Consider the following 27,484-nt stretch of genomic DNA (forward strand, 5'->3'; position numbering starts at 1 on the left):
GCTAATGTGGACTAATGCGCTTAAGGTTATGTCATAATTATGGATAGAATCTCAGCTTCTTGACTTCTAACATCTTCATTTGATCAAATTAGAGAAACGTATTAGTTCTACGTTTATCCATCCACCGATAAAGATTAACCAACAGATTTATTTTTTTAAGACCAATGCTAATGCGGGACAATAAATCTTTAAATCTACAATGTATATCACAATACATTGATACGTTATCAGTAGATAATACGCTTTACAGACTATTCGCTGAACTCTGATACAGAACCGCACAGCGTTCTGGGCGATGTAGGAGAAAGAGGAAAGACTTTAAACATGCAACTTCTCATGGTGAAAACTGTGCGTAAAACAGGGAAAATCGTGTCACCAGTTTGGCCATATTTCAGAAATTTAAAAGAAAAAGCTAATAAATATAAAGTACAGAAATTGTGATGCTTTTTTCAGCCATAGTATCCAGCCCTAGCCAATGGCAATTATTTTTGACATCGATCCCTGATATGTGCTGCCAAATTTTTTTATTTTTGATATTTTTTGGCCTGATTCTTGAAGCCAATGTTCTAGATTTTTAAAACAAACTCAATATCCACTGAGAGCTGATCATTAGGATGCTAATGCACAATTGGCTTTAAGAATGTAATGATTACGATTTTTTTTTAAAATAACTGGTGGTCAGAATGATGCTGTTCAAAGTTCACATTAGCATTATCAGCTGTTATGTCTTCAGTGTGAAGTTCAAACAGTTAAACATAACTTGCGGTTTCACCACTGCCTTCTTAAAGGTCAGGGAATCCACTCCAGGAATGTCCCAGTACGTTCACTGTAATCATCTCATCTTTTGTTGTTTCAGAGCATTTTCTTTACAATCAGTAATGGCTTGACCATACAGTTTGCTGTTATTGCTTCCTCTATGTGTAGACATTTTGGTGGACTTCACTTAATCCTTCACTTGCAGCCTTTTTGTCAATGTCTGTCTAATGCACCAATACTGCTAGCACCTCTGCCCTATGTAGCTCTTTGGTGCATTTCAGTAGATCCATGCTGGCAAAATACTAACCCAGGTATGTTTTGCTTCTTGTTGTTTTTTGTAGCTGCAAAGTATTTTTAGCACATTTATTCATGCCTGCTTGTCTTCTGATTATGTGCGGAACAAACAGAAACTTTTGCATCAGTCCTCACATCTGGTGTGCATGACTAGACGGCTGTGAATGGACACAAACACTCGTCTGATACGATTGCGGGGATTTCCAATTTGGAATTTGTAAGAGTGCCATGTGTTGTGTGCATTGCAGGTAAAAGTCAACCCATGGGACATTTAAGACAGAAAATGGGACAAATCAAACTGTTATTATACGGGACGTCCAAACTAAAACAGGACAGTTGGCAATCCTGTCAGCCTTACCCAAAGAATACAAACAAGCAATCTGGGGACAAATTTAGGATTTATTAGTGTGAAAACAGTAAAAATAAATATAAATATAACACATATTTAACTTGCAAAGCAATAGAAAATACTTGAAAACATATCAGACCGGTATTTTGCTAAACTATAAAACAGTGGTTTCATCTATCATTAATGCATCAATGCTGTTCTGGATTGGGACGTCACTGCAGTGAATGACTGAACTCAGTATAAACTGCCTTCAAAGACTTTACAGAATATCTCTGACTAAACAGTGTGTTTACCAAACTACTTGGGTGCTGCATTCAATCTGTAGCTTTTTGTTTCGAAAGACCTTTACTCTCATGTATTTATATTGTGCTTCCTAATTCCAAATCCCCTCACATCACGCTGGTAAGCATGAACTGACTGCCCTATGAACTGAGCACGCATGAAATATTTAGCACAAAACAAACTTTTCCTCGCAGCTTTGAAACTGAGGAACTTCCTTTTCAGTCTGGCTTCACGGGTCAGTTGAAGGCTGTTACTCATGTCTGCGCACAGAAGTTGTTGATACACCAAACTGTCACCTCTCGCACAAAATGATTGACTGATAAAGAGGAGATGGGTGGCAAAGTGTCTGGCTTGAGCTCTTAATGCGTAATGTATTTATGTTGCAGCCTGAGCTGTGCCTCCTCATCTTCAGATCCGAATCTGCCAGAGCTCTTCTCCATTTCTGACACACTGCTATGTAAAGACACCTTGCATGCAGAGTCCAATTAATGATTGTACTCGCCTCCACAGCGGATGAAGAAAAGGGATTTGCCAGAAAATCCAAGCACATCTTCAGATGAAGTGTTTGAGTATCTACAATTTTGTATCTATAGTAGCACTGAAAACCTTGTTAATTGGTAGCTTTAAGTGCTGCCAAAGGACTACATGGTTAGGACTCCTTCCTCACAGGAGGCCCAATCCAATTTTGCCATTCTGTAATCAACCTAACGTGTGTTTTGGAGACCACTGGTGTCCCTGGAGAAAACCAGCACCTTCATAGGGAGAACATGGAAACTCCAAGAAAAAAATGAATTGAGAAAGCCTGCCAACCCAAGACTTGGATGGAAACAGCGACAGCAGCTAAACGCATATAAGGGCTATTCAGATTGACCAATTAACCCTGGGATGCATGCCACAGAATAGCAGCTGATCCACCTGAGATCCAATCCTCAAACTACAAACAAATGCACAGACAACAAAGAAAATCAAACTAAAATTTGACCAAAAGAGGAAAAACGATCAAGAGAACCTCAATAGCATGTTAAAGGACATTTGAAGTGCCGACACGGTATAAAAACAATTAAACAAGTACAAGAAGCTAACTAGAGCTCACATTTTGATTGGATTCATTTAGGATGCAGTCTAGTTACATTTACACTTATTTCTTCTGTATGAGAATTTCTACAAGTAAACCAGTCATGGAAATGTTCGGACCTCATTAAACTTTTCCAAAAGCAGATTTCAAATTGGCACCCCAGCTTTGTTATAAACCATCGAAAGAGAGGGTGAAATGCTTTTTTACTTCTCCTGACAAATTACTTGACGTCTCAATATGTTTGCTGCTCCATATGTTCCACTTGATGTTTCTGTGTATTTTTACTCAAAACTCTTTTGTAAATTTCATAACAATCTCATTGGTGGGGTTTTCTTCAATCTGTGTTCAAACGCTTTCGAGAAAACTTTAAGGCACTTATTATATGTCACAAAGGAAAGTTCAAAGTAACAAGAAGGACTGCATCAACACTGTCCATATGTTACACGTCTCTACTTATAGTGACAAATATAACAAATGATGTTTTGTTTTGTTTTTCCGTTTTTTTTTTCTTCTTCTGAAGACTTTCTGCTTTCCCTTGATCTTGGAGAGCCTGTAATGACGAACAGTCAGTGAGAGAAGGAAAGGACAACCGCCGTCTTCTTCCCCAAACTCTGTCTTTATTACAAATTATTGAAATTATGAAATTACACTGTCCATACATGTTGATGAAAATACAAGATACATGCAAGTTTTCGTTTAAATGTGTACAAACCAGTTAATACCTTTCTTAAGATGGTATTTCAACATTAATGAAGTTATTAGGAATACAGAGCTTAGTTATTCAAAATAGAATAGGTTGATTCTAATTAGGAAATATGAGTTGTATAAAAAAATATCCTTAAAATCAATTAAAAAACCCTTAAATCTGTCTTGAGCAGTGAGTATTATTAGTATGTTGCAGAAAACTTGCGCAGTTTTGACCCGGATGAGGACTTTGGAGGAGCTTCACTGCTGCTCTAACTGTACCAACAAGCATCGCAGTTTATCCACCAACACTGCAGAAGTACAAAGAAGTTCGGATTATTCGACTGAAAGTTCATTAATGATTAGTGTTCGTCTATAGCAGCTCTGAAACATAACAGCACAACCTAAGACAGCAAAAACCTACGATAATTACACACCTCCAGCAGATGGCCTTTGGATGCATTCGTAGCCTCTACATTCATTGATCAGCTCTTTCAGGGATCCGGGGCATTGACAAGGAACAGGTTCTTGATCACGCTTTTCAACCACTTTTACATGAAGGGTGTCCTTATTACCTCTAGAATCTGGAAAGTGAGGAGAAAGGAAAACTTTAAATTCAAGTATGTGTTTCTTGTATATTACTTTTTAAACAGTTCAAGACCATGCATCCATTTGCTAATGGATGCATGTGCAAGGGCTTGGACATGCATCCAATGGTAAAGTTCAATGGATGGAGTAATTGCTTAAGGGTGTCATTACACCCTTAAGCAAATGTTAAGGATGTAATGGCACACAAAAAAATCATGGGTTAGGTCATGGCTTAATTTTATTATCATGGTTTTGTTCAGTTTGCTTCTTTCAAGAGAAATTTAAAAAGTAGCCATTATAGGACTGACTGTAGATTTGGTAATTCAGCTAGGCACAGTAAAATGTCAACAGTGACACAACGCTTTGGTTTGATGCACCTTTCTTTCTCCTCGAACTGAAAGTCTTTAATGTTCCCAAGTAGCAGAGTATAGTGACAGTTGAGAGTCCGTTCTGTTTGGTTTTGGTGTCACTTTTTAATGACAAGTTACACGTTACATTGCACTGTTAGTTGTGCACATAGACATTCTGCATGTATTTAGCCATAAAATAAAATAACCTTGCTTTTGTCGATTCATACCAAACCAACAGGGCTGTACCATAGCAGATAGTTCCATTATGAATAAATGTACTGGTACGCTCCCTGAAAACCATCCATTCAGCAGAAGGAGACCCAGGCTTCCCTCTGCCCAGCCAGCTGCGCCTTCTTAGTATTATAACCATTATTATTATTTATTATCTCGTAGAACTTATGCCTCAGCCTTTATCAGAAAAACTTACCTTTCATCAAAGAATACCTGCACTGTTACCTTGGTACCAACTTGCCTACTATCCACAGTTATGCAGCTCATCAGACTTTAGACAGTTTTTCACTAATTTGTTAATCAAACCAAGAAACACTTTGGACCTCCTGTTGCTATATTGTTTAATTTATAATACACTTGCACTTTGATTTCATTAGTAACTCATAATGATGTCTCCTTTGTCTGTAGCTGCCTTTGCCAAAATAACTTACACTGAATAATAAATAATGTTTTTATACATTTCATAGGAATCCGTCGAAGTAAGAGTGAGGGATTTTATTCAGATTCATAGATTGAGGTTTTGTCATGATATGGTTAAAGGTGGTGAGAGTGAACGCAGGCAGGGCCCAGGTTGAGAGGTGATGATGATGATTGGTTTAATAGAAAGTAGCTCAACAGTCCAGTTCAGGCGGCATGGTAGAGAACATAAGGAAAGCTTAAACCGGTAGCAACAGAAACAGAGGACTGACCACGAGAGCTAAACCGACCAGGACTATTCAGTTCTACTGGAGGGTTAACAGACTGGCATTCGACAACAACTGACAAGGATCTGACAAAGGACAGAAGCAGGTGGGCTTAAATAGACAGGGAGTAATTAGGAAACTAGACACACCTGGGAAACAATTAGGGAGGAGACAGGACTCACAGGGAACAGGATCAAAATAAGACAGAAACCTAAACTAAACATACAGAGAACTCAGAAAAACCTAAATCCTGACAGGTTTATATTAAAAACTAAACGACCTCAATTTTAGTGGTATAATTTGCACTCTTTTGATCTCTCACTACATTTTCACAATTCATCATTTTAAATAAAACGATTGTATCTCCAAAGGGATTGGGCCAGGACAGCAGAATTTTCACTAAAACGTCCATATAAAAATCCCTCGGTGTTTGAACTGGGGCATTCATTTGCCTATGGTAAAATCTCACATGTTTTTTCTTGTGTCATTACAATTAAAAAATGTAGAAATAAAAATGATTAGAATGACTTGAAAAAATTGAGATTGTCCTTGTTTGTCTAAGCAGATACACACCTGAAAATGGCTTCCTCTGAGCTGCAATTTCCCACATTACGATTCCCAAGCTGAAAAAAATCCGATATAAAAGCGTTACTGTGGATGACTAAGTGTTTTGGAAAATCTTAAAGACTAGATGTTTGGAATATGTAGTGGGTTGAGCAGCAGTCTCTCATGACACTGACCTGTATATCTCACACTTTCTGCAGTAGTGTTTCATGCCCATCGTTAGCATCTGGGGGGAGGAATAGCACAGAGAACTGATGTCTTTGTCCTTACGCTTATTGACCGTTGCATTTCTCAGTGACGTCTCGGTTTGAGCCAGTTCCAAACCGCCCAGCTGGAAAGAAGAGCAGCGTGAGAAGTGTGGAAGAGTTGCCATGGAGTGATTGCAGGAGGCTTTAGCTTCACTACCTTGACTCTGTAGTTCTCATCCACAAAGAACTTTTTGCTGGTGATGTCGGTGTGAAGCTTACTTTTCTGCTCGGTCTGATGCAGTCTAGGAGACGTTAATACAAACATCTGAATCTTAATTTCAGCGTCAAACCATTTTCATTTTGATTAGCTAGGGTGACCATATTTTGATTTACAAAAAAAAAGAAAAAAAAAAAAGAGGACAATTGGCCCAATTCTACAACAGAGTGACAAAAATCATCATCGTTAGGGATGCTTGATTTATCGATATCAACAACAGAATTGTTGTGATGTTAGCCACTTTTTAATATATCAGTATCGGACAAAGCTAAACAGAACTGGGCTGATATGAACAAACTGCGTTTATTACTATCTTGGTACCTTTTGTATTTCAGGAGGGTGAGGAGGTTGGTCATGTGGTAGCATTTCGGTCATGTGGTAGTAATACTGATACAGGATTGTGGTGTGTATAACTGAAGCAGAAAAGCAGGGAAGGCAGTGCTTTTCTATGGTGTGGGAGCAAGGATGACTTTGTGTAGGTGCAGGTGGGGATGAGGTGGCTTGTTTGTGGGCATCTTTATGGCATTGAGGTGCCGTTTAACCTTTGGCCTCGTTACAATCACAGTCCTAAAGAAGGCCTGTTCTAGTGGCTCAGTGGGAGGGTGGGGCCAAGAATTGGCTCAAAACGGCAATGATGCCTGATCTTATGATTCTCCTTAGAAATAAAGCTAAATGATAAATAAGATAAAGCAAAAAATAAATGTCAGATAACAAATAAAGACTTAGTGGAAAAGCTTGTATACTGGACTCGTTATGAAGATCTCAACTCTCTTCCACTGTTGTTTTTGTGTTGGGAACCTTTGCCAGATAATGTACCACACAGGGAATGACTAACGTTTTTGTTACCTATATGGTATTAAGAAGTAGAGATTTTTGTTTGGTTCTGATGCAACCTTGAAGTTAAAAATCTACCATTATGTATGATGTTGAAAATTGAGCAAAGTTCGGTTGAGGTAATTAAGTATGTTTATGAGTATGTTTAACTTTGTTTATCTGTGTGGAAACTTACAGCTTGCTCGGGGATACACCTGGGTATTGTTTCCAGATTCTACTTAGATTAAATAACAGCTCACGAGTCGTGGGACAGATAACGATAGTGGATTAGACGGCGTTGTGGTCGGGACATGGGTGTAATAAAATCTCCTTGAACCTGTTTTACTATGATAGTGGAAAGTAACGGCATCTACTGTGGTATGTGGGGTTGTGACTTAAATGTGTGTAAAACTTTGTAAGCCTCTACTGTTATTGTTTAAGGCTAAGTTGATTTTACAGCTGCCAGCTTTGTTGCTAACTTCTGAGTCAGATTTGCAGTGGGATTTGGCTAGGGTGAGGCACGGCATGGTTGGGACAGTATGGGGATTCAGTAATAAACATTATAGTAACCCTATTTGGTGCTGCATCTCCAACATTTGTGGTATTCCATTATCTCTGCAACACATCTGTTCATGTAGAGTTCACTGTAGAACCACTCTTATCATCCAATAAGAATCAGAGATTTTCATGCTCACTTTCTCAGGTAGAGAATCAGAATTCTGAAATGTCACAGCTGAAGACTGAGGAACTGATTACATCCTAAGTAGATCAAACATCCATGTCATAAATGTCAAAAACATACAGTGCCTCTTGCAATGTTATACATGTAAACTGTAGATTTATTTACGCCATATTATGTTAGAATGTGGAGTGCGTCTATCACTCTCCCCAGTAACACAGATAGTTACTGGAGAGGAGAGACAAAATTGAGAGCCATTAAACCAAGAACTGTTTTGAATGACTAGTTAAAAACCTCTGTCCTGGAACCAGTGTTCTTATGTTTTGTGAGCTTTGTCTGGGCAGCGTGAGAAAGAAAGCAAAAGTTGAGGCTCAAACCAGATTTGTGAGGGTTGGAAAACTTCCATGAGCTCTACACCAGAGAATTTCTTCATCATTCAAACCAAAGACAAGTAACGTTTTCTGGCAGACTTACCGGTAAAGACCCTGCGCTGCATCCCTGCACATGCTAACTTTCCTTGTCCAGGATAGGTCACGTTCAGAGCTCAGAACGTCTCGGAGACTTCCTTTCTCACAGTACTCCATAATGATGAGGTACTTAGTATTAGGAGCTGCAGGCAGATAAAAGATTTGATATTTTTGCTGTTTAGATAATCCTGATCTGTGCATGCATCATTACTTACTGTTCTCATCCAGGATGCAGATGCCAAACACTCGCAAGATGTTCGGAGACTCGAACCTTTTCATGGTTTCAACTTCTTTTTTGAACTCAGACTTTATGTCCCTACAATTGACAAGAATGTTTACTGTAATAAGCTTTTGTAAAGAGATGCTTCTGTCATACACATATAACAACTCTTTCCAAATCTACAGCTTTACAAAAACTATAGTACCTTGAATTAGTTTTTATTTCTGAGATCTAGTTAAAAAACAAAACAGAGCTTGTCAGCTTGATCAAATCAAAGTTATGACCCATTATTTTAAATCTTGTCTAGTTTCTTGTACTTTGGCTAACTTCCCAAAACCACAAAACAGACAAAAAGGTTCAAGAGAAACAAAATATTGTTCTGTAGTTTCTGGAAACGGTCAACATGTGACCTAAAATATTGGAAGAAAATCATCAAGAGTTACAGTAAAACAGTAAATTTGGTCAATATGAGTTAAATAACTATAAAAGCATCCTAATGCTGTTATTATTCCTGTGTTGTATATCAATATTTAGAGAAATCGTGGCACAGACTTTGCAGTGGTGTTCAAATTGGTGAATATCTTGGCGGCCACTGTGAAGTCCTTGAATGTTCCTCTGTAGACCTGTGGGGATTGGTCTGTCAGGTTGTTCAATTCATCCAACTTTGGCATCCAGAGTTCATCTTGTTTAATTACTCGGATGTCCATGGTAATGATTTTTGGCTTCTTCACTGAAAGAAAATGAAACAACACGTTAATTACAATGTTCCAAAGTAGATGGGCATTGTACGGGGGCAAAAACTTTTACTTGAAAATATCAAGGGAGCTCCCCAATGTGAAGCTGTACATCGAAACGATTAAAGTATGTAACATTGCAAAAACAAAATTCCTCTTACATATTTGTTAAAACTGTCACTATGTCAAGTATAGTATGAGACGGATAATTTGTGGTAGAAAATCAAACTCTTAGTCTCCCCCTTGCTCTCTGCTACATGCTACAGCATCCTCCCAATAGCACAGCTTGTCATGAATGCTGAGGCTATTAAGCATGGCTGTGAATGACGGTGAATAAACAGATTTTTTCCCCCCCAAGATTCTATATTGTCACAACAGTTTTCACAAAAATGTAAAAATAAATAAATAAATAAAATTTAGAAAATGTACATAGTTCATCTTAAATTAGACTAATCATGATGAATAAACTATTGGAAACACATTTGTCTCTAAATATGTTAAATGCAGAACAACTCATGGCATAGATTTAGCTTCACATGGTTCAAATTCTGGAAAACAATATCCTGCTATTCTGTAATGGCACCTTTTGCTATCCAATTATTAATTGGTTAATACAAAAAACAGTCAGTCAAATTAGTCTTACACTGCATTGATGATAAGTCAAGCAAAAAGGACTGGGCTTTTCAAATGTTATAAGTACAGTTTTTTGTTGAGCTGCTGATGCTTCCTTTGCTACAAATGATCTCAAGGTATGCTGTTATCATGCCTCAGGCTAAAAGATATTTTAAATAGGAATTGAATTGTTAATTTTGCATCTCTTTAGAGTATTTATGATATTGTATAAAAGATGGTTAAAATAATTTTGCTCAAGCCCTATAAGCAACAAATTTAGATTAGACTTTTTACAGAGCTGTTGGGGTGGGTGTGACTTTCGTCGACAAAATCAATTTTGTACACCGTGACCCATCATTCACTCACTGCCTCAGCACTTAGCACATCACACCATTTAGGTCAGTGAAAGGAAGGTAAAATATTTGTTTCCAAGGAATTGGATGATGAATTATCATGAAGGGTTAAACGGAACAGTCTCATCATGACAGCACAGTTGTAATATTTAATAACCATACATTTTATTTTATAGCTGCGATGCTTGTACACACCGAAAATAAACCGAGAAGATCTGTTTGGTGTGTCAACATCATTTCCATTTAAATGACCGTGTACTCACACGTCTCCACGACTTGAGTGACATTGTTTTTGACATCTTCCAGATCTGCTCGCATGGTCTCCACATATTCCATGTATTCCATGAGCACTGAGGAACAAACAAACACTGCTGTAATGATGCACCCAACACTAGTAATGAATTATCACTTCAGATCATTTGCTTTCTTAGCCTACCATTGCAGTTTGGAAAAATTGGGAGAAAAGAAGTTGGTGTGTGGCCATGTGTTGTCGTGTTTGGCTTCTGTCATGGTTAGCTGATTACGGTTCTGCTTTGCTATCTAATGAGATGAGTTATGAAAAACTTTTCAAAGTTCCCTAAGTGCTCTAAAACATGGAAGTTAAGAGGAGGATGATGTAATGCCAAAATATCTCTTCTCACTTCTGTTTAATTCTTTTTCATCTTCCTTCCGGTCCTTTTCATCTTCGTCCCGTATGAAGGCCCCCTTTAGCAGCTCGGCCATTTCACTTCCTTGCTTTAGTTGCAGAGCTATAGTCAAGTTTTGGAAGCTGTCACTGAGGCGATCATTTACCATTTGGAAGTCCCCTGCATCGCTGCTGGTCTTATATAAACGTTTCATCCAGTTTGACAAAGTGAATTTCTCAATTAGTCCAAAAGCTGAGTTGAGGATGGTAGATAATTCCTCAAGGGTTTTTGTCACCTCTGGAGCGAGCTGGGATGCTTCTGTGGAGTCGATTGTATTAATCACCCTCTCCAAGGCTTTTACTCGCTCCCCAACACGGTGACATTGCTTTTTATTGGCCTTCGCTTTCTCAACTAGTTTGTAGATCCCAACAGCAGTGGACAGAACAGACTTCAGGGGGTTAACGATGTCCATGACTGGCTGAAATGGGAGAGAGACGACAGTTTTAATAACCAAAACAAATCATAAGATCCCTTTCAGTGAAGAAGACAGAAGAAACACACCTGCAAATGCATATGAAAACGGAAGAGCTAGGGCAGTAGCTTTTCTATTCCCAAGATAAGTTTTCATACCAGCTTGGGTACATCTAGGTTGGTGCTGGATGACCAACACTGACCAGTTAATTCTCTTATAAAACCGTCACTAATGCCATCTCCACAATCTTGTCTATGATAGATTGCCAACATTTTTCTTCCCCAAAATTACTAAAGCTGTAACTTGGTTAACATTCTAATAGACTGATGTTCAAGGTTGCAGACGATAGGTAAGGCGTTGTTGTCAGTTGCTACGGCAATGAATCCTGTGTGCAGCTTGACCGATACAGAGGGGAAGAAAGAAGTGGTTTTGAGTTGTACTTCAACGGTTTTTCCCTTTGCTGTGGAGCATAGCACTGAATTCATAATACCTACATTTCCAAGTTTCATTGAGTTAATGGAATTATTCTACCACAGCAGCGTTGCTATGGATGGCATGTAAAAGAAGAGTCTTTTTGCCCTTCAGCGTTGTCTGCATGTGCAAAATTTCTGTATTTAAACAAAAACATGCAAAATATCTACATTTGTAAATCTGATTATGATTAAGTCAGTGCCTCACCAGCTATGAACCTCACCACACGTCACTGTTTTGGAATGCTATGTGATATTCAAAACGTTCCTCATTTAAACACTTCTAGTTTTCATTACATCTTTTCACCAAACATGCAGACGATTTCATTTAATTTAAAATCTGCAAAGTAACTTCTTCAGCATCAGCAAGCAAGAAGTTATTCTTACACAGTAGAGTAGATAAAACAGCAAGAAAATAAGCGGTACCTTTCAGAGGTGGCAAATAGGTTGCTAACGTGGACTGTGCTTTTCAGGAAGTGTGCTGTGTGAACGCGGAGTAAGCACCATTTCCTGCCCGGTAAGACAATCGAGAAATGCCTTGCCTTTATTTATATACATATTCATATACATATGTATTGAAAAGCCCAAGCAGGTGATTGCAATGTGAACAAGTGTTAAACCACACACAAATGAGGTTCAGGTTTATTCAAGCTCCAAAGTGTTTATTGCAATATTGTCTTGTAGCTTATGGAAGAAAAAGAATGAAAAAGTCCTGAGGTTGTGGGGAGGGAGGGTAAATATTAATAAAAAATATATTGCAGCATCAATGATACACAATCATACAATAAGTTGTAAGCAAATTATGGAGTTTTGTTCAATCGATTGCAGATGTTGAAAACTCCACCTTCCCTCTTTCATACTGCTGTCTGGGTCGTACACCGGCTCACTGTTAAGGAACGCACCAAGTGCAAGTCCCTAAAGGCCCTCCCTGTAGGGGAGGCCCTCCCTGTAGGGGAGGGCCTATAGGAAGCTACAGGCCCTCCCTAAACATGTGTGCGATTAAATCTTTTTTTCTTACGTCTCACTTTTTTTTTCTACATTTTTGCAAAACCAGAAGTGTGACTCAATTAAAGGGGCAGAGAGAAGGGAAAGGGAATGAAAGAACTTGAAACCATGTATATATTTGAGTACATCTGTCTCTGTCACTCTTCCAAAAGAGCTTATGTCTGGCTTCCTCTTTATCAGACCATCTTAGTTTTTTTGCCCCTTTCCCTAGTGTACTTCAGTTGTCTGTAGTTTTTATCCTGCCAGTTTAGGTGATTGGAACCTAAGTATCTTTAATAACCCCACCTTCAGTCATTCTCCTTCAGCTGAAACATTAATCTTCACCAGATTTCATTAATTGCTCAAATTTCTATTTAAATACAAACTGCAATTTTCCATGACTCCAGCAAACCTGTGTTTATGTGAAAAGGTAATTCCCTGGAGTCCAACATGGTGTGGGGGCCTGTGTTTATGGCACCTCATAAACACAGGCTGATATTTGTTGCAATGCCACTGAGTTTAGGAACCAAACCTGTCTATTCCTCTTTCCTGTTTTCTAAACTTATCAGCTAAAGGCCACTAAATCTGTCAAAAAGTAAAATTGCAAAAAGTAAAAGAAAATCATAGCAACACAGAAACGCAAGTTGGGTTTGAACAGTAGAAGGACAGTGGAGTGGCCTCACTATTTTTGTAACTACAACAAGCAGTATTGTAGTTTATCCAGCAACACTACAAAAGAAAGCAAAAACAAGACACACTCTCTAAGATGCCTGCCCACAGCCCACCCATGTTCCTTCTTATATTCTCTCCTACAATATTGAGGAACAAACCATAATGAAGATGCTCCCAACTGGGGTAGAACCGAAACATACATTAACTGATTAGAGTGAGATTTGACAAAAGAGAAGCGGGATTAATGGACTGTGGGAGGAAGCTGAAGTACCCAGCAAAAACCCACACATGCACTGGGAGAGTCCAGGCGAGGATTTGAACCCAGGACCTTTTTGCTGGTAGACACCAACTGTTCCACCAGGTTATCGCTTGGTGACTCATTTTTGAGAGCACTAGGGGTTCTTTGTTACTGACTTGGCCTTCTTGCACAGAAAACACATTCCTCATTATAGCAGCCCCGATGGTGGTTTCTAATCCATGCAGTTCGCACAATTTACTCCTGGATTAATGGCAGTGGTACAGCAGCGGGAATGAGGACAGCATGTTGTGAACCTGTTTATGAGTACAGATGATCTGTGTGTCTTGCCTTTATGATCTTCTACTGCTTCACATGAGGACACAGACAAGGCACAGGAGCAAAGATTCAATTACCAATTACTTAAGGTGCTTTCATCAAGGATCTTTCTGATGTCCATTTTTAAGTCTGTCTGTGTGTGTGTGTGTGTGTGTGTGTGTGCGTGCGTGCGTGCGTGCGTGTGTGCGCGCGCGTGCGTGTGTGTGTGTTTGTTTGAAGGGGTCAAAGACAGATGCACTGACGCACATCTCTTAGAAAACAACAGTCTAACAGGGATCTTGTGGCAGTATAAACTGGCCAAGTCTGGTCTTGGGTGCGTTTAGACATGAGTGGGCTTGTGGTCAGCCGTTTGAAGGACTTAATTGCCTTGTTGTGGTACATGCGCTGACCTCATGTTGCTATGATTAGCCACTGCGACGCTGCTAACCATGACTGCAGTACTTCTGAGGATCATCAAGTCAATATTAGATCATTTTTCTGCACTGACTCCTCGTCCCTCCCTTTGTTTTGGAGTGCTTTTAAAGAGGCTGCATTATGTATTTTTCCAGGCGCCTATTGTCAGTTTATAGAATATACTTTATTGTTCCCCAGGGTAAATTTGTCATGGATTCAAGGGTGTATATTGCATAGTGGCAGCTGCCAGGCAGAAAACAAATGTATATAAAATTGATATAAACAGCTAGAAACACATCCACAACAGTGTAAAAAAAAACCAAGAACAACACCCAAAGCCACTGCACACCTTCCAGGCCTCAACATGCCATTTAAGGTTTGATAAAAATTGTGATGGAGGAGGGTGCAAGAGTATTTAAACTGTTCAGTTTAGTTTTGGGGATTCTTTACCTCTTACTGGAAGGCAAGAGCCCATATTCCACATAAAGGATGTGGGACGGATCCAACAATATCCTCTGTGCCTGCCTGAGCACAGAGACCTTTTCGATCCTTCATAGCAGTCCGTACAAGGTGCTGCAACATGGATTTAGCCCGAGTGGAAAGATTGCAGAACCACGTAATCTGATAACGCTCTCCATCACTACTTGGTAATATAAAAACACAATGTTCTGACTGACACCAAACATCTTCAGTCTCTGAAGACAAAAACAACCTGTTCTGTAACCGGCAGCACACATGGTCACTCCAGGTTAAGAGGTTAGCCAGATGAATACCCAGATGGCTACAAGGAGTGACCAAATTTATCTCTTCCCCGTCAGTGGTACGATGCTAACCACTGATGCTAACATGAGTGGTAGGATGTTAGTGGTCAGATAATTCTTATCACACCACTGAACAAATATATTTACCTCTGTAAAGTAGAGTAAAGCCTCTGAAATCTTGTACAGCAGAATCATATTTCAAACGTAGTGGAGCAAGCATGTAGGGCAACACTCAATTAAAAAATAGATGGTTATCCTAAGTGGCCACTTTGTTTCTTCAAAATTGATGCTTGATGTGTGACCAAAACAAGCCTGATCATATGACAGTACCTCTAGTAAATGTACTGATTATTGTAAGAGCACAGAATTTTCTTTATAGGTGGGAATTTATGTTGTGCATCTGAATCTAATGCACAACATAAAAATGAATGTAAAACCAGTCAGTTTGATCATGAATTCTGTGCCTTTAGAAATGTGTCACTTTACAGTCTTCTTCAGGACTGCATATGACAAACCAATGCAAAGTCATAAAGTGTACATTAGTTTTACAGTTAAGCTACTGCTCATCACTTGGATTTCGGTTTGGACTTTGAGTTGCCCATCTCAACATGAAGCGGTTTTTATCTGATGCTGCGGGTGTGACTGTTTGTTTAGTGTAGAACAGCTGTATTTATACTGATTCATATGAGGGTAGAAGAGTAAAGAAGGTTGGATGAAAATGCAGCCGGCTGTTATCTACTTTTCATTTTGCTTTTAAGTTCTGTGTGTTACTCATGTTTTGTTTACAGATCGTTTCAGGATGCAAATACCTCACATTTACTATGCAATTACCTACATGGTTCTGCGCTGACAAAGCCTCAATCCTCTGAGCGGCTCCGGCTACCTGCTGCATCTCCACTCGAGAAGCAAGAAGGAGATGCATATTGAGACAGGCAGCAATAAAAGGTCAACCCAGGCCAATGCTGTTTGGTGTCTTCACACCAAAAGTCACTGTCCTATCTGACATGCTAGCATATTATTATGGGAGTCTCAAGCTAATGTCGACCTCTAAACTAATAGAGAAAAAGAGGGGAGTGGTCTTTTGTACATCTGGTCATTTAATATTTGCAAGCAATTTTGAATATTTCTTGGTAAATGACCTACATTTGTAGAGCACTTCATCAAGACAGAGGTCTCCAAAGTGCTTTATGCTACATTTGGTCATTCACCTATTCGTACCGAGTCACTCACTGATGGGACAGACTTCCAGAGGCCCTTTTGAACAACACCAGTTTTTAATTAGCTGTTCATCTAGCTGCACAAAAATAAAGGTTTATTAATAGTTTTATGACAAAAGTTTGTACTTTATCTTTATGGTGTTTGTGTATTTTAAAGTAAATCACCTTTCGAAAAATGTTCAGAATGTTTTGAAGGGTGCGTAGTGCAGTCGCATGGATACAAGGTAACTTGATAAACAGTAGGAAATAACAGCTGGCAACTGATGACAACTCTTATCAGATGTGGTCCATTTCATTTAAAGCAATGCTGGCATTCCTGCAGATAGCACTGCCTTGTTACTGTTCTGTAAACAATTGGTTGAATGATGGATTAGCTTTGGCCTGCAGCACAAGATTAAATCACCTGTTGCATGCCTCTGAAGTTACTCTACACTGTATGTGTTTAGTGTTGCCTAGACTTTCATAATGTAGGTCAGAGCAGGCGTAGTTATGCAAGGCTAAAACGGCTTTAATAAGCCTCAAATCATGTGCTAAGTGGGTACATAAATGGGAGTGAAAAAGCTCAGATGAGAAAAAAAAGAACACAGAGGCTTTGTTGGAAATATGTGAAAAGTTGAATTACAAAGATCCCAAGGCTCAGATTCAAATGGTTGCTTCAGATGGTTAGATTTGACAATACATACAGATCAGGACATGATTTGTATGTTACTTTGATGTTTTCTCCATCAAAGCATAATTTTGTTTGTGGCTGGGCATTCAGTGGATCCAGCCTTGAAGCAAAAGTCTCATTACCGTAACACTATGGCTGTGTTTCAGGGTTGCAGGGAGAAAGCGAGAGGAAAGCTGATGGGGAAAAAAATGCAAAAAAGAAATAAAATAAAGCTAATAGATTTTTGTTTTATATAAAGCAATTGTTGGCACTAGTTGCCTTTAATGACAGTAATCTTTCAGGAAGGGGAAAAGACATGCAGCAAAGGAACTGTAGACATTAGTTAGCTTAGCTACATCAATGTCTATAGCCTCTACATGTGAGCCGCCCACTCTAACCACTGCGCCACACGACACCCCTAATAGATATTCTAGAAATAAATGTTTTTAATTATTGGATATCATAATGTCCAATCTGTTTTTCAATCATTATTGTAAAATATAGACAAAAATTACTAATTGAAATATTATTTGCTATGCTATAGTTGGCTCAGTCGTATTCAATTGCTCTTCAAGCTAGCATTAGCCGGCGTGAAATGGAAAAATAAATTCTCAAGAAAATTATTCAAAGAACTAAAATCAGAAAGCATGAGGCAGCATGTATGCTAAATGAATGTAGTAATTATTGAATAGTGAATAAAAGTGAAAAAACATTCTAAACATTGATGTTTCTGTATTTAGTAGCATTGCCTGTGGGTTAGCAGTAATGCTAAAGCACACCAAGACAATATAATTGCTAAAAAAAAATATACAAAGCATGTTATGATGTCTCTGGTTCTCAGTTTGATTCTGCTTATTTACTTTTGTTACCATGGAGTGCTCCAGCATAATTCACAATAATTAAATGATTGTCAGCAATTAATCAGTAACTTTGAGTTTGCCATTCCCACCTGAGTAAATACCTGGAGATGGATGGCTTCACAGGCAAGGCCAGGATATCCTACACACCACGTGCTAATGTTTTTATCTGGCTAACTTTGATTATTGGAGAACATCTCATGCTCAGACAATGCTGCAATAGTTTTTGAAGTGGAAAAACTCAGTTATGCAGAATAAATATGCTTATGGAAGTATCTGCCCCCAGGGGCACCACATTTTGAACTTCATGGTTCTGAGGAGTTCAACTTTTTGATTCTGCTGTGTTGAGGTTAGTCAAGTTCCTACATCTGAATCTGTTTCCCCTGGGCAACAGTGTTGGAAACCCTTCACAGTTTTTCTTGATGTAGAATGGTCACATTTCTCTAAGTGTTAGTTGACTGTTAGTGAAGAGACTTACTCAGTCTAGTTCAGAACCTGCTAAGTGCTTGCAGTTCTAATTTTTATGTTATATTTACAAATCCCATATATTGACCACTCACATTACCTAACAGGAACTTCACTTTTAAGATGTGAAGAAAAGGTCAAATATATGTAAATGCACTCTAAAAGCAGCACCCCATAATAAGACCCCTACTCATTCAATGACAACGTTGCTATGTCTTTGTGTGTGTCTCTAAACGGACCACTGACATACATTAGTCTCACCAATTATCCACTTTCACAGGCCAGCCTGAGACAGACAGCAGAGATATTTGAGTATAATGGATTCTGAGAAGTTATTTAGCAGAAAAAAATAATTTCCCTTCTGAGAAAGTCTGCCATGTTTCCAGATACTAAGTTGTTATGTTACTATGCAGATGGTTAACATGTATTCTGGTTAATGCAACCCAAATGCATTGTGTTTTCCCACATTAGTACTCCAAGGTAAATTGAAAATCCTGTCACTGCAGTGATGTTGCATATTTGAAAGTTTCCACCTTTCGCTTGTCATGCACTTTTACTAATATAAGACTTGCATCTATTCAAGCAGGGCCTCTATGGTGCCATCTTGTTCTCAGTCACATCTCTTATGCTTTTCACATCTCTGCAATACAATTCATCCATTTGAATGATTCAATACATCAAAAAGGGGAAAAATCATAAGGAAGTAACTTTTAGGAACTTTGAAGAAGCTATATTTACATTTTTTCCCCCCAAAAGACAATTTTTTCATTTGCCAGTTAAAAACTCAGTTTGCAGCCCTTGTCTTCTATTTTTCAAAAATAGTTAAACTTTGAATTCTTGGTAATGGTCCGTAAGAGTTGTCAGGCATGAACCATGTGGACCTCTCAGATCAACTGAGTTTAACTCACACATCCCTGGGGAGCCCCTAACATTGACTGTGACAATAGATGATGGGTTTTTGTTAGACTTAACCATGTGGAAGAGGCATAGTAGTGAACCAAAAATGGGGTTTACTCTGTTTTGGATTGTTTTTGTTACTAAAATGTCCACTTGAAATTGAATTACATGCAACAAAAAATCCCAAAAAGAATAGTCTTACGTTATATCGTTCTGCTCCTTATCCCTGCGTCTGTGTTACCTTTGTGTTTGTTTAAACTGGCATATTGACATTTCTTAGTTTTTATGTGACGCTTTACTGTGATGCACACTGTTATTGTTGATGTATTTAATGCGTTTAATATTTTAGTATGAATTTTTTATAAGCTACTTTGTATTGCCTTGTGTGTAATCAGAGCTACACAGACTTGCCTTGCTTTATTCCAAACAACACTCAGTATATGCATCAGCGAATGACGCTTTGTGAATGACATTTACACTTCAGGGTTGTGACAAGACTTGACATTTGGATTGTTTTTGTTACTAAAAACAATCCTTTGTTTTTAGGTTTATACGCTAAAAAATTTGGTTTCTTTCTTGATTTAGTATGAAAGAATAGTTTTTTTGATTTCTTTGTTTTTTCCAACAAATATATAGCATATTCCTGTTGGCGTAGTGGTAATGTGAGAGCAGCTAAAAAAGAAACTGCATATATTCCTCGTGAATAGTTTGGCCAGACTGCAACAAAACGAGAAATGAAAACCAATTCCAATTTTTATAGCCAGCAATCTCAGATTTTTGCATTTAGTAAGTAGTAAAATGCAGCTGGCATTATCCCTTGGGTCCATAATGTTTTCTCCAGGGATGTTTTGTATTTTAGTTACCACAAACATTACTGGAGTAAAATATGATTGTAAAACAGCCGGACATCCCATATGTCCAACAGTTGTAAAGGATGCCTATCTGATGCTACAGACACAGCACAAAGAGTAGATGAGGGTGTGTCCAGCTTAATTTCACAGGAGAGCTTATTAACCATTTACTCAGCATAATACTAACAACATGTGCCATGTGGTAGATGATTTTATCGCACAGTTCTGCAAATGTGACGCCAGTGTCCAGTGTTCACTGTTATAGGTGTGGAAAGTAGCCTCTCTACGTCTGAATGAGTGGGAAAGAAATGCCGAGGCCACAACGCTGTGGCAAATACAGGTAAGAGAGGTTGGAAACAGGTGACTTACAAGAGGGCCCCCTCTTTCTAGGAAATAGCTTTTCAAACAGATCAACCAAGGATTGCAGCACTCAATCCTGGAGAGGGGCTTTATTACCGCTTGCTCAGAGTGGTGAGCCTGTCTGATCTGGTTTGCTTTTACAATGCCTTGTAAAGCTCAGAGCTGCAGAGGGGATAAGAATCACATCAATGATGATGTAAGAAATGAATTATTCAAAGCTATAAAGCTGCATCTCAGAAGCCTTTGGAGAGCATAGCAAAAGTATTCCCACTTTTACCTGTCTTTTTTATTAGGATTTGGGATAATAGACTAACACAAAGCAGAGCATTGCTGTAAAGTCCAAGAAAAGAATAAATGGTTTATAACATTTAGAATTCACGTTCTAAAAAGTGTGTGGTTAATTTTCCCTTTGCTCTAATTTCTTTTGCTCTGTTTAGATTTGTGTATGGACTTTAGCTAGGCCACTCTAACACTGTGTTTGGTGTTACAAGATGAACTTCCAGCACAGTCTAGAGTTTAGTTTGGACCCCAAGCATGTGGACGTCATGTCTGAACCTGATCCAACCCAACTAATTGAGTCTAATTGGTGACATGAGGCTAAAGTAAAGATGACATCTTATTTTAACCTGCTACCAGTTTAAAGGACTTTCAGACCTCTGACTTTTCTCTTAGTACTGTAACTTCCCCTGTTATTAGCTTTTATTAAACATTTTCCAGTTCCATTTTGCCACTTCTTATAACCACAGGGTGAGTCAAGTGCAAATCTTCTGGGATGAGTGATTAATGGGAGCGGAGCGGAGTTGCATGCAGTGCGCTGCACCTGGTACAGTCCAACTTCTGTCCCTTATTTTATTTCTTTCCTTAACAAGGTAATTTACCTCTTCCTCTATTTAGATTAGAATAAGTATATTATCACATCGGGCTTTAGTTATAGAAATACTACTCTAGCACAATGTCAAGTCTGTTGCAGCTTCTGGTATCTTTTTATCCAGACCCTCCTGGATTTAACTTCAATGCCTTATATGTATGTGGCCTTTTTTTAAAAACTTCTCCCCAAACCATGATGCCGACATCATCATGTACTGTATTGCCAAAGGAGATAGTGTTCACAGTAAGGTATAGTGTTAATTGTCTGTAGGTCAAAAGGACCAGAGCACCCCTCCAACAAGTCCTGCTACAAAGTCCAGGACTTGTAACAAATTGTAGGCAAGACGTCTTATGATTCAATAATGGCTTTCTTTATTCCACTCTTCCATTTGACGTTTTGCGTCCACAAATGTTGTGTATCACATAAAATTCCAATAAAGTACTTTAATATTTGTATAATTTCAAGGCACTTAATAAAAAGGTAGTTTTTATTTTTGGCTGTAGGATTTTGTAGATTGCTGGTTATTTGAGTTCTTTATCTTACTGACTACTGCAGTGGTCAGAAGATCTAAGGACGTGACGATGCTAAAGTGTACTACTTTCACAAGACACTGTAAACACATAGAATACATTGTACTTCTTAAAATAAAACCCGTGTTAAGAAGTACAGTTCTGCGTTTCATTTAAAGTTCAGGTTTTCAGCAGAGGATTTTCTTTGTTTATGTTAATCTCTGTTTCCGTTTCAATGAAATTCAAATTTGTTTTGGAGACAGTTTCCTCACGTCGACCTGTTGTTGTCTTACTGACACGTAATGAGCCGGGGAAATGCTGCTGCTGATGGGTATCGGGACATATGTTGTCATTCAGCTGTGATTCATTTATCAACAAACAAGCTCTGAATATGATGTCATCCACCATCATGCTTTATTATGAGCAAAACAAACTGATGTCATGAAGCAATTCTCATTTGCTCATTTAGAAACACATTCATCTTTCACATGCTTGCTTTCGTATGTTGAACATTTAACCTGTGGTAAAAGCCGTACTTAGATTATAGATTATGGTTGTTTGTCCTGTGTATGTCTGTTGTCCTGCGTTGAACAGGCGATGTGTCTGAGGTGTACTCCACCTCTCATCCAATGACCGCTAGAGACCGCTAGAGATAGGCACCAGGCCCTATCTCTAGCAAAACAGCTTTGCAAAAATAAGTGGGTATAGACAATTGATTTTAGTTTATCCCATTGGTTTGTCAGTCCGTCATTTCCAGCTATCTCTTCTCGCTGAAGGCTTTCCACAAGGTTTAGGACTGTGTTTGTGGGAATGGTTGACCATTCTTCCAGGAACGCATTTATGAGATGAGATGATTCGAAGAGAGAACCTGGCTCAGTCTCAACATTAATTCACCCCAAAGCTGTTCTGCTGGGCTGAGGTCAGAACTGTGCGTCGGCCACTCAAATTCTTCCACAACAAACGTATCCATGTCTTTATAGACAAAGATCCTGCTTTGTGGACTTGGTGTGGAGTCATTTTGGAACAGAAAGGAGCCGTTCACAATGTATTCCCACAAAGATAGGAACATTACATTTTTATAAATGTCTCACATGGGGAAACATTAAGCATTCCTATCACAAAAACTATGGTACTGACTCTGGAAAACAGCATATTCCCCTCTGGACCTACTTCACACTTGACGCAATGCACACTGAGAAATGCCATTCTCCTGGCAACTGCCAATCCCAGAGGGTCTCTATGCACCGCTTTGAATTAATCTGAAGTTTCAATGTTTGTAGCTGCTGACTCATATCATCCTCTCATCGCTCTGCACCTTAGAATCTGCTGACCCTGCTCTGGGATTTTATGTGGCTTACCTCTTAATAGTTGAGTCATTGTTGTTCTCAAACTTTCCAACTCTGCTTAATCCCACTAACAATTGAGGAATGTTCACAACTGGACTCACTGCACAGTTGGCATCATCTCAAGGTAGCATGTGATCATTCACTGAGCTCTTGAGGGTGACCTGTTCTTTCACAAATGTTTGTTGAAAGAAAAGAAGATTACACTCACTTTTCTTTGCATAATAGTGTGCCTAGTAAGGCTCTCAGTAGAGAGCATTGGCATCATCAATGTCGGATCCTTGAAGTGCAGATTTAGTTTTCCGTCACACATGGTGTTTTATACCTAGGCTTAAAGATTCAACGTGTCTGAATCCTGTGTCCCTTACATGGCTGTTGGCAAATTTTGAATGGTTTATGTCAGATTTTTTTTATTTCCTCTCTTCAATAATGTTCAGAATTTTTGGAGTGTGTCTAATAGTTGTCTTTTGGCAGGTTCTGTATCCTGAGGTGTTTGCCTGTGTAGTTCCTCCAGAGTTTCAATGGGTCTCTTTGTTGCATCTCTGATCAGTGTTGTCCTTCACCAGGCACTTGTTTTGTAGGATTTGGACTTGAGTTTGATAACCTACATATTTGTTTTAACCTGTCTTGGAATGTAAGCGGTTTTCATCATTGGCACAATTGGGTGACCTATTGCTGCAAGTAACTTTGGGTTCTTTCGCTGGTTTCTTTCTGTCAGAGGAAAATTTTCAATGTTGCCACATGATGATGATCAGCTTGAGGAACTTCTGCAGTGTTGATGTATATAAATTGGATCTGTTTGTTAAAGTGATTCTATATGACATTTGTTATGAATCGACTTTATATGAATGTACTGAATTTAATTGAAATTACCCCTGTGCCTTGTGTTATGCACTTTAAAGAGTTATTTTGTGTGTTCTTGCTTGCTTGATGCCTTTAGGGAAGCGCCCCATCAATGCATTATCCAGCTGCAGGCTGGATAAAAAAAAGCTTGGAAAATTGTGAACATAACCACAGAAACTGAAGTGCAACACTGGCTTTTGTCACAGGGAGATAAACTGGCACATGACTTTTAAGATGTACATCATATTGACTTGAACAGCTTTTCTAAGAAGTAATGCTTGTATTCTCCTCAAACCATATGACAGACAATAAAAAATGACTTTAAGCCTATTTTGTGTAATGTGAAAAAAAATTATTGCTTAATATTCTCTTTGTACCAGAAAAATGTGATTCAGTTGAAACTGTAAGATATAAATGGTCCACCTAAACCAGTATTTCTATTCTAAAACCAGTGGGAATTTAACAATCTAGAGCTCTCTTTCACAGTTGACCACTGTGTCTAACTTCATTATGTTTTGCTTTCTGAGATAAAGAAACCCAAGATTGGCTTTGGGCCTCCTCATACTCATGATGGTGCATGCAATTCACTTTTGTTTCTCTGAGATTTTAAAGGCCTGGTAAAATTAAATTAACCATATCCTTTTGGTATGACGGTTAAACTTTTAAATTGTAACTTGTACAATAACCAACCACAAAAAATTTTTTATGAAGATGTTTCTTTATGTAGATGTAGATATTAAAGATTAAAAGAAATAAATCAGGAACATATTTCTACCCAAGATCATTTAGTGTTTAATAGATCAGCCAAGAATTTAAAAAAATCTGTTGCTTGACAAAGAAGTGATTTAAGAAATCGGTTTTAGTGGTGTTAGTCAGGACTCTGGCTGTAGCATTTTAAATAAGCTTCAGCTGCTGATTTTTATGATTTTTCTTTGTTTTTTTTTTTTTTTTTTTTTTTTTTTTTTTTTCACTGAAACCTGCAAAAACATTGCTGCAGTAATTTAACCTACAGAAAATGAAGACATGGACCAGTTTTTCTTTGTCCTGTTATGCAGTTGTCCTTTTATTTGAAGGTGATATTAAGCTGATTTAGTAACAACAGACTTGTGGTTGTCTAAGTTGTGTTTTATTATTCTAAAACAACAACCATCCAGCTTCACTTCTGAATCCTTGTTAGGTATTCTGCCATCATTCATCTCTTCTGTCTGGTTGAGGTCAATAAACAGTATGTGGTTGGTGTGTTACATGAAGTGCATGACACCAATTATTGCCACTATTTGATCATTTTCTGCAGTTTCACTGCTTGTAACAGCTCCATCCTGACTGGAAGTCTGACCCCACGTTGCCCTCTACCACAGTTGTTAATGTCGGCATAAAATGTAATATTTTCGGACAAAAATAGGACTATTCAGAATAGTCCGGTGCACAGAGCTTTATAACATTAAAGTAACAATAGGAATTAACAGCAAACTCACCGGTTGTCAATAACAAATACAATAAAAGTTTAGTAGCCATAAAAAATTAAATTCAAACTTTAACAATCAGTGACTTCTGTCTTTTCTTTTACTCATTTTAGAAGGAACACTGTTTTGTTCCTTCTAAAGCGTCCATAGTACTCTAGTATTTCTAGATAGATGGTCTAAATGGACCATCTATCTCTTGTACATAGCACATTTAACACTGCACAGATAGTCATCCAAAGATATTTGCTTAACAGCAGCTCATTCTAAGTATGCATGACACAGTGTTCTGCCTGTGAATACAAATTTTCTAAATTATTATTATGCGGTACAAAAATCAAACTAATTTAGATTATATAGCAGTGAAGCTTTCACCAGCTCATTTTCTAGTTAGGCTTGAACAATGAAGACTCTGTTCATGATACTTTTGGACATTCACTGATTGACCATATAATGTCCGATCAGCACTCAGCTGATTAAATGGAAGGATAAAATGGAAAATCTCGTCTGGTTTATTTGCACTTTTTTTATTATTTCAATCTGAAAGAACAATTGATTGACCTTTAACAGTTGGGTCACAACCTTTTCACAAGATGTCATTCTCGGTTTACTGCAGGGAAACACAGATGTGCATCTTTCCCACATAACTGCATGAATTAAAGTCTTTTATTTGCTTCAGGAGCCCTTCACCGTCTTGAACTCCGAAGTAGCTGACGGTCACAAGACGAAATGTAAATCAAACAGAAATCCTCTCGACACCATTAGTGAGATGGTATTCCAGAGAAGTGTTTGCTGTAGGAAGTGTACCAGCATTGGCATTTAGAGGAATAAATCAAGGGTGCACATGTCTCAACAGCCATTAGGTAGGAGTAAGAGGACTGATGCACCCGATGTCAGCACATGCGCGTGGGTTGACATTTCAGAGATCCACGCGTGAGAAAGTGCTCGTTTGGTTTTGGTGCACAGGCTTCATGGGTGGTGTGCGTTTCTCCAGACAATGGCATGAGGACCGTCCAGTGTGGGAAAGCATTTACTTCAGCTGTATCTGTTACTTGCTAATTGTGGGACAACAGCATTGATTCATTCAGTTTAGTTGTGCCCTCATAAATCATTTATAATTAAGCTACACAATTATGACACCCTTTTAAAGCCTGTGTGTTTTTCTAGCATGACTGGACAAATTGATATTTAGTATCAACTGTATCAACACTGTACAACAATACTATCCACCCAAAGACCTGTGTACATCCGCTCCTCTATGTAACATAAAACAAAGTAGTTTGTGTGAACAATATTTTGTGGACCTTTATACCACCATCACATTAGTGTTGGGTCATTATTTAAAAGAAACCAATTATTAGTTGTACATTAATTCTTGGTCTTCATGATTTTTCTGTGTAAAACACAAACTGAGGACAGAATCCAGAACTTGTTTTCAGTCAGAATAACTAGAATAGAAATGTAGGACTGAGCAGAAATGTGTTAAGTCACAACATAAGCAGCTGTTACACATTCATTTTATTCTTTCTTCTGGGAAAATAACGTTCAGAGCAAATAGAGACTCTTTGCAGATTGGAAACAAAAACTACGTTAGCGTGTAAGCTATGGATGTTTCTGTGACAAGGACTGATTTAAGACAGAAGTTCCCTGAAGGTTTGAACCATTTTTATCTATTACCTGCTATCTTATGAGACCAAGCAAGTCTGGATTTCCACTTCTTTCGATGTCAAGTTATTAACTGCTTATAATCTTTTAACATAACCTCACTTGAGAAATTCAGAAAGATTGTTGAGGAAATGTTTACTGGTTCTGCTTTGTTCTGGACTGGTTTACTGTTTTGGCTCTAAGATATACTGAACCTTGTATTCTTTTTCTTCCAGTTTCTCAGTCCGCTAAGAGCAGGTTACATTTCTTGCAAAAATCTAGAAATGTCCTATGAAATACATCAAGAAGCCAATAATCCTGCTATTGATAGAGACGGATTGATTTCCAGTTCAGTTTATATTTAATCAGA

The 27,484-nt window shown here is 38.3% G+C and overlaps 1 protein-coding gene and 1 long non-coding RNA gene across 2 annotated transcripts in view; one reads left to right on the forward strand and one right to left on the reverse strand.

Annotated features, from left to right (window-relative positions):
* Positions 1 to 27,484, forward strand: part of LOC103143795 (uncharacterized) — a 48,613-nt gene that overhangs the window by 2,305 nt on the left and 18,824 nt on the right. The window lies entirely within an intron of this gene.
* On the reverse strand, positions 1,432 to 12,248 carry LOC103143803 (mixed lineage kinase domain-like protein). Its single transcript, XM_007560499.2, has 12 exons — positions 12,194 to 12,248; positions 10,841 to 11,303; positions 10,463 to 10,549; positions 9,053 to 9,230; positions 8,496 to 8,596; positions 8,288 to 8,423; positions 6,262 to 6,346; positions 6,033 to 6,187; positions 5,866 to 5,915; positions 3,878 to 4,024; positions 3,405 to 3,751; positions 1,432 to 3,184 (listed from the first exon to the last, which is right to left on the reverse strand). The coding sequence occupies exons 2-11, from the start codon at positions 11,295 to 11,297 to the stop codon at positions 3,702 to 3,704; spliced, it is 1,446 nt and encodes a 481-aa protein (XP_007560561.1). The 5' UTR covers positions 11,298 to 11,303; positions 12,194 to 12,248; the 3' UTR covers positions 1,432 to 3,184; positions 3,405 to 3,701.

The sequence above is a fragment of the Poecilia formosa genome, unplaced genomic scaffold (assembly GCF_000485575.1).
Source record: "Poecilia formosa unplaced genomic scaffold, Poecilia_formosa-5.1.2 Scaffold4, whole genome shotgun sequence".
NCBI lineage: Eukaryota > Metazoa > Chordata > Actinopteri > Cyprinodontiformes > Poeciliidae > Poecilia > Poecilia formosa.